The 8,227-nt window shown below is 37.7% G+C and overlaps 1 protein-coding gene across 2 annotated transcripts; it reads right to left on the bottom strand.

The window, feature by feature from the left end:
* Positions 1–3,358: 3,358 nt before the first annotated feature.
* On the bottom strand, positions 3,359–7,794 carry Tfpi2 (tissue factor pathway inhibitor 2). 2 transcript variants are annotated; one of them, XM_074064732.1, is made up of 5 exons: positions 7,557–7,794; positions 7,151–7,336; positions 6,187–6,369; positions 4,410–4,580; positions 3,359–4,038 (listed from the first exon to the last, which is right to left on the bottom strand). In XM_074064732.1, the coding sequence occupies exons 1-5, from the start codon at positions 7,648–7,650 to the stop codon at positions 3,923–3,925; spliced, it is 750 nt and encodes a 249-aa protein (XP_073920833.1). In that variant the 5' UTR covers positions 7,651–7,794; the 3' UTR covers positions 3,359–3,922. The 2 variants fall into 2 exon arrangements, with proteins under 2 accessions (XP_073920833.1, XP_020019042.2); XM_020163453.2 differs by having other exon boundaries at positions 7,151–7,339; positions 7,557–7,788.
* Between the last annotated feature and the right edge of the window lie 433 nt (positions 7,795–8,227).

The raw sequence follows: 8,227 nt of genomic DNA, 5'->3' as shown, positions 1-8,227 counted from the left end.
GTATGTACTACAGCAGGATTTTTTAAAATAAAAGATTGTTATCTTTATAAAAGCCACCCCATTTCTTCTTTTGTCTTTTATTCATGTGACAGAATGTGGCTTTGCTTTTAATAAAGATATCTGTAAGGGCTGGCAGAATGGCTCAAGTGGTAGAGCACTGAGTGAGTATGAGGCCCTGAGTTCAAACTCCACCACAGTCAAAAAAAAGATGTGCCTCATGTTTGGTAAAATCACACCAGTGAGTTGTCTTCTTGCTGATTTTAGAAAGGAAATTTCCTGAGTACAGAATGCTCCATGACTGCTTTGTATATTCACTTTTATTCTAGTTTAAATTTATTTATTTATTTTTAATTGACAAGTAATAACTGCATATGGTTACGACATATAATGTGGTATTTGGTATGCTTAATGAAATTCCAGAGGCCTGAGGCATTAGAGCAGTTCATTGCATGTGAAAGTTCTGCTTCCACCCATGCTGAACAGAAAGGAATGAATGTGCATGAGTTGGGCCCGCTGCTCCCTAGGGAAGGGCCTTGGCTACAGGAGGTTAAGGCAACAAATACCAAATTGTTTCCCTTTGGAGATTCTAGGAACCTCTGGAATCCTCAAGGGCTCAGCATCCTTCAGCAGACAACCCCAGAGCCCATCTAAGAGCCTTCTGTTCTAAGCATTCTCAAAACCATAGAAGTTATCAACACAGGCCTTATTCAACCAAAAACCTTTTAATGGCGTTAAGTCACATAATTCTATAAAAGCAGTACTTACTCTGGCCCTTTCTAAAACATTTCACTGTCTCCTTGGAGAAGCCAGAGTATTTTCCTTATATACAACAGTAGATTTGGAAGATTATTTCCTCTAGCCTCTTATAACTTGCTTCAGCATCTCCAGTATTTCCTCATAATTTGGATTTTATTGTAGGATTTACAGGCTTCACTAACTGTATATCCATTTTATTTTCTTCTGCAAGAATAGTTCATGAAGTGTGGGGGTGCACTTTGCACTGCACCATATCATCAGGCAACTAATGTCCTTATTCTCCCTTTCTTCAGATGTTAAACTTTTCTGTATAACTCTGTTCTCCACCAATACTTCATGCAGTGGTTTCAGCACCCACTGGTGACTATTGACTAGGTTCATACTTTCATTAGGGGTATTTCCTAACATTTTAATGCCTTCATCATGTGGAATTCTTCTACCAATAACTTTCTTTAATACTCTAATGTAGTTTCCTTACAATACTATTTTTAAATGATAAACAAAAAAGGATAAAAACTCTTTATTCTGTCAGTTCATCAGTTTTCAAAGTAATGAGATAACATACAAAAGTTGCCCGAGAGTTTGTGCATATGCACATGAACAACTGTGTGTGCAATTATGAGCACAAAGATTTTTACATATTTCTTTTGTATCAATATATAGTGAGGTCATTTCTTATTCTGATACTCAGGTTGTCTCATTTTAGGTCAGCATGAGCTACTTAATATTACTGTCCCATCCTTGATTTCTGGAGTAAGATGCCCCCAGCTCATTTTAATATTTCTCCTAAGTGTACTCATTCTTTTTACTGAGACTTAATATTGAGAGAACAAAATCTGGATGGTAGGTATACTTACTGCTGCCGAGTTGTCTGACATTGCTTCAAGGATTTTTTCAATGAAAGATGGAAAAACCCATATTTTTTGAAGGACAAAATATTAGACTAATATTTCTAATTTAAAAGTTACCAGTTTTTAATATAGGTTAATTTTATACTTCTCTATCACTTTCAATATTTAAAACTTGGACCTCCAAAGAAATGTAAATACTTAAATATAATATTCTATATAAAACAGGCTGAAAATAACGATAGCAATATTACTAATTATAGTAAGACTCTAAATGCTTTTTCAAATATCTTCATAACTTTTGACTCTTACATTATATGGTGAAGGTAGTGGTTTTGAAATTCACTGAAAATAAGTACATCCTTTGTGTATTTATTCCACTGTTTGATATTCATTCAGTTGGATTCAATTGTTTTTGTTTCGAATTTTTTTTAAGTGTTTTTTATTCTTCTTGGTTTGTTTTAAATAATGTAAAACATGTATATGATACAATCAAAATTATATAGGAAGGGACATTCACTAGTTTTATCTCATACCTGTCCACTTCTGTTTCCTTCCTTGTCCATGGATAACTATTTTTAATATTTATATGTGTTCTGTGATGTTTTGGTGTACTTTTTGTTTTGGATCCTCCTTTTAAGTCTTTTCTTAGGGTCAGATTATATCCATATAGAGATATTTTGCTCATTCTTCATGCATCAATCATCTCTTCAACAAGTCTCTTATTGGTAACCAGCTAGTTTGTTTCCACTTTTTGGCATCATTGTCCTCAGGCACATCACTGTCTGTCAAAATACTTTGAGATTTTGAGTCTTCAAGTGAGAGATTGCTCAAGCATGGGCAAATGCCTTTAGTTTTACTAAATAATGAGCATACTTTTAAATGTGTTATCTTTGCCAAATGTAGGGATTTTTAAAAATCTTTTCATTACAGAGAAAGAAAATAACACTCTCACTGTAATAACCCTACTTACAAAAATATTTTATTGGTGGAATTTAAATTATTAAATCATGCATGATTCTTGGTGCAATATTAACACTTTGAAGAGTACAAAAAAATTTTTTTAACAACTTTAGGGTTCTTAAACTATTTTCTTGGGGGGGAAATAATATAAATGTCACCAACATGCTCTGAGCCTAGGGTCTTTTTTGCAATTTCAAAGAATGAAAATCATGAAGAAAGTCAAGTGGGAGAGTTTACCGAGATAGAAAAATAGCAAAGAGTAGAGCCCCTAGAGCTGAGAGGCGTAGGAAGAGAGGACTGCCAGAAGAGTGATGGTAGTCTGAGGTTTTTATCCATTTACACTAGAGCCTTGCTCAATCTCTAAGCTAATTAGGTGTGCAGAAAGCAGCATTCTGGTTTGCTATGCTTGAAATGTGTGATTGGCTGTGCCCTTTAAACCATGGGGGTTTGAAATTCCTACTAGTCCTCATAATGTTCCATTCTGGTCAGCCCTGCTTTTTCTTCTTTCTGCTCTTTAAGGTAAGAGGAAGGTCATAATGGGGTTTTCCCAACTCTGCTTTGCCTTCTTTCCACCCTTTAAGATCACAGGAAAGTCATAATGGAGTTTTCCAGGGACCTCCTGTCCTAGTTATACTAAGTTTAGCTAACTGCCTAGCCTACTTGCTCATAACAACAGGAAAAGTTTTAAAAACTGTCTGTCTATATGTATACATAAATGTGTAGATGTGATGATAGATAAATAGATAGATAGATATGGAAAAATACACACATTAAGAGCTACAGACATAATCTTTTTTACCAGAATATTTTTTATTTTTAAGAAACTGACTAGCATTTTAAATCAAAGAGTTATTTTATTGTCTTTTAAATAAGTCCCCTTATCATCACAATGCCACAGTAGATTGTGTTCTATTCTGACAACATAGAAAAGGGAGTACAATTAACAGGTTCTGCAGAATACCACTTAAAATATTTTTTAAAGTGTTGGTAAATCTGCAAGTCTGTCTCCTTGGGCCTACAAGATAACGGGCTCTCATGTTCATAATGAAATATATTTGTCAGTGTTTTCTATGCTTATATATGTTACAAGTATAAGACTGTCCTATCTTATGACATTTTGGTTCTTATTTTCTTCTGAAATTTAGGACTAGCAACCCCAAGAACTGAGTGAGTCATATTTACATTTATATCTCACACACTGAAAGAATTCAACCTCATATTTGAACATTAAAAATTATAGGTTCACATTTGAATAGCAGCTAGTTATATATAAAAATATATAGCTGAAAAGGTAACTGGTATCAAGAAAAACCGTTGAGCAAACCACTAATGATTTGTTTTCTGGTGGCACAATATTATCCTTCATAATAAACAGTAACAAAACGTCTAAAATTCTTCTTCTTCAGGATTTTCATCCCTTTCTTGAAAAGGAAACGTTTGGATATCTTATTTTGCTTTTTCTCCTTCAAATCTAAAATCAACAAAACAACAATCAACATATATGTCCCCATATATGAGACTGTAGGCTCAATTCAAATCACCTTTTCCAATAAGTTTATGAGCTCACTCCATCTCATTTGTACTGGTTATGAAGTCAGTCAGACTCTTTATACATTCAGTTAACAACATTCTAACTTTCAAAACATAAGGATATAGCTACTGTCTACTTAGCTTGCCAGGATATGTATTTTGATGAAACAGATTGGCATGTAAGTGCTATTTATGTTGAATTAGTCTAGAAATGATAATTTGCTACTAGTAAAATGGATACATAAAATGTAAGTTTGCTTATGAATTATTTTTAAAGTTTGTTTAAAAACTGACTAGGAAGAAGTTTGCTACCTTTTGTACAAACACGACCGCAATCCTCTTTGGAAACAAAGTTATTTTCATTTCCTCCACAGCCAGAATAGGTAAAGGGTTCACAGACTTGGAATCTTGAGTTAAAATAATATCGAGTTATATTAGCAGAGCATGATCCCTCATCTTTTGGACTGTAGCAATATGATGGACCTTCAATGTAAAATAAAATAAAATTAGAACTGCTATAATACCAAAATTAATGAATGATTACCAAAGTAACTGAAGAAAATTTAATCCCATACACACTTCGTTCTGACTCTAAAATAGTATACTCAACCATTTAAGTAGGTGTGTCTTAAATTAAGGGTAACCTTACATGCTCTATTTTGGTAATCACAAATGTTTATAAACTGACAAACTCTGCCTTTAATCGTTGGTATGTGAAAAGAAATTGAGGCCCTGAACCCAGGTATGGTCAAGTAAAAGTGGGTTAGGTTTCAAGGGATAAGACCTGAAATACTTTGGTAAGCTTTCTTGTGTTGGTGGTTTTATTTTAAATGCTTGTATCAGCTCTCCTTCCATTATTCTTGATGAATAATGGATCTATATTGAGAATATGTATGTGTGTATGTTTACATTTTTCCCAAGTAACCAACCATCAGAATATTTATATCTATACAAACAACCTAATAGAGTATGAGCAGCAACCATCTCCCCATTAATTCAAGATTTTGCATATTTGACACAGTGGAGATTTTAAGAGTTTTACCAAAGTCTCTGCCAAAACAAGTTAGTCTCATCTGTTGAATTTTCATAATCTTTATGTCTCTGGTGTGTCTGGGGGAAGCCCTGAACTATCTCTCTCCACAAATGTTACCTATAGCCCCTGTATCCTGTTGTTTCAAGGATGGGGGTGGGCGGTAGAATAGGTAAGAAATGGAAAAAAAAGAGAAAGGAGGATGGAGGATTCTTTGTGTGGACATTTGCAAATATTACAGAAAACAGAAATTCAACCAAAATCTTAAGTCTGTACATATTCCACTATCATATGCAAAACTGATTCCATACAAACTTGAGATCATAGAATTCATTATTGAACACTATAATTTTACATAAAAATTGAGGAGATGAGAAATACAAGCTGAGTAGCCTTTATCCAAAATGCTTGAGACCAGAAGTATTTCACAGTTTTTCAAATTTTGGAATATTTGCATATACATAATGAAATATCTTGGAGATGAGACCCAAGTCTAAATAAGAAATTCATTTTTGTTTTATATACACCTTATACCCACAGCCTGAAGGTAACTTTGTCCAGTATTTTTAGTGTGCCTCTGTTTTGACTGTGACCTATCTTATCACATGAGGTCAGGTGTGGAATTTTCCACTTGAGAAGTCATGTAGATGCTCAAGTTTCTTTTTTTTTGGAGCAAGAGCACCTCAAATTGCAGATTTTTGATTAGGGATGCTCACCTTGATCCTGTAGGTCTATAGAAACAACGTGGTAGGAAAAAGAGCAAAATTTTGAATAATGGCTTTGTCACCTCCCAGTCTTGAGAACTTGGCAAGCCATTAACCTATAACTTGTGCCCTCATACATAAAAATGTGGACGTGGTACTCCTTCACGGAGCAATAGTATTCAAACTGATATGCCTGGGTTCGATTCCCAGCACAGTAAAAAAAAGAAAAATGGTATTATATAATATGTGAAATCATCAGAAAGCAAACCATATTGATTTCACATCAAATTATTATTTTTTACCTAAAAGACATAATAGAAAAGTAAAATAGAAACAACATAAAAATAGTACTTACTTTTCCTCTTCGGTATACAGTAGTCCCTACAAGTAGCTTCATCAGGGAACTGATTCCCGTTATGCTCACAGCCACCAGACATGAATTTTTCACATGCCATAGAACTTAGATTGAAGAAATACTTCCATGTGGGCTGCCCACACTGAACATCATTCACATCCATCCTGCAAACAAGAGGAACTTCTAGGGAGGGAAAGAGCAAGGAAACAATGTTATTCAAAGGAGCATCTTAGTATTACCTTTAGAACTTTACTGTAATTTCTGAAACAACTGTGGAAAAACAGTCATATTTAGTACTGGAACAGTAATCTCTCAAAGACTGACCCTTAATCTGGTGACTCAGCTTTTCTCAAACACAGTGTATCCAGACTTGACTCAGCTGTGATACATCTTTCAAGTTAGTGGAAAGACAGTTCTCTGATGATTTCTTCATCTGGAGTTAATCAAAGCTTATAACAAATATGCATCCCCAACCCTTCAGTTCCTTGGTGGCTTTTTCCAAGATAAATTTACGTATTCATGGGACAAAAGTGAAGTTATATAATGAGCTAAATCACGCTTCAATAATAAAACCCACTAAAGCTATTTCTTATTGACGAGTAATTGTCAGGAGGAAAGTTTTCTCAAGGAGAGAAAATCACAGTCTTGAAACTATTGACAAATACAGAAAAGCACTAGCGTTGTACTTGGTACAACGTTCCCTTGCATTTATTTTGCCCTATCATGAACTAAGGCATTTTTCCAGGAGTACACACAAACACTGAATTATGATGAATGTCAGTTAGGCGAAACGAATTATGTTAGTAGTCGTAGATTTGTGATTACTTTTGGGATACTAAAAGCAGATTTGCTTCACACTTGAGCAAATTTAGACTAAAACTTATGGGAGAAAACCAGATGTGGAAAATGAGCTGAGTTGCTACAAGGTCTTTTGGACAAGAAGCAGCGGACGGAGGTCACTTACTCTCTATCCTCCAGCAAACGTCGTTGCAGGCCTCCAAAGATTCGAAATTGTTGGCGTTGCCCAGGCAGCCGCCGTACGTGAACTTGAGGCAGTTCTGCGTGTGCCTGTCATAGTAGTACCTGGGAATTAGGGCCCGGCAGGGTCCATTGTCCGGGCGCAGGAAACAGATCTCCGTGTCGTAATTTGCTACTGGAGGAGAGCAACAGGCAGGGAAAGTCAGACAAAGTCCCTGGGAGGGACAAGTACTGTCCTGGGAGTTCTGTCCCCACCGCTTCAGAGCAGAGGAGCCTCTGCGGAGAGAGCAAAGTAGAGCGCAAGTCCCCTCGGAGCGCGGCAGAGGCCTGGGGACAGCGGGGACAAGGGACGAAACCTGGCAGGACGGGGACTCCCGGACGGGGCTGGATACCTGTGGTCGCCGGGGTGACGAAGCCCGGCGCAGCCCTCATCATCAGTAGCAGCAAGGGCGACAGCAGCAGCCCTAGGGCGCGAGCAGGGTCCATGGTGCGGGTCAGAGCGGGCCGAGGCGGCTGCGCCTCCCAGGTGGGCGAGCTTTATGTGGGGCAAACGTCCAGCCGACCCCGACGGGGCGGAGCGCGGGGCGGCTGATTCACGCGCGGGGCTGCGGCCGGCCCTCCCCGCCCCCGCGCTGCCGCGTGCGCGCGCCAGGAATTCCCCGCAAGTTGAAAAGTTGAACCTGCTTCCCAAACTTTCTCCCGCGGCGGGGCGGGGATGCCCGGGGAGTGCGTGTGTCAGGGATGGGAAATCCGCAAGCCAGAGGGAAATGGCCTGCGGGTCCTTGCTCAATGTCCGAGCCGGAGGATCGCCACCAAGCAGTCTGAACCACATCTGGAGAGCATGAAGTCCACGCAGGCGAAGGACTGAGAAAGAGCAGGTTCCATACAATCCACTCTAGATGCGAAAGCTAAACGTGTTCATACGTACACGTCTAGTTCAGTGGAATTCTAGTTTACATTTAATACAGACTCCTAATATATCTAAAGTGTACGAACTAATGATAACTGTACAGCGATCACTTCGATCAATAATTAGAACATGGCCATCATCCAGAAAGTTCCT

Source organism: Castor canadensis, chromosome 2 (assembly GCF_047511655.1).
Source record: "Castor canadensis chromosome 2, mCasCan1.hap1v2, whole genome shotgun sequence".
Lineage (NCBI taxonomy): Eukaryota > Metazoa > Chordata > Mammalia > Rodentia > Castoridae > Castor > Castor canadensis.
The sequence above is the reverse complement of the archived record's forward strand: the minus strand, read 5'-3'. Positions and strand labels throughout refer to the sequence as shown.

Bases quoted from the DNA above. Each gene is read 5' to 3' on its own strand.
- Tfpi2 (XM_020163453.2), bottom strand. From the start codon at position 7,650: ATGGACCCTGCTCGCGCCCTAGGGCTGCTGCTGTCGCCCTTGCTGCTA. The intron at 6,370-7,150 runs GTAAGTGACCTC...TTCCCTCCCTAG, and splicing joins CGTTTGCTGGAGGATAGAGA to AAGTTCCTCTTGTTTGCAGG. The intron at 4,039-4,409 runs GTAGCAAACTTC...TGTTGATTTTAG, and splicing joins CGGTCGTGTTTGTACAAAAG to ATTTGAAGGAGAAAAAGCAA.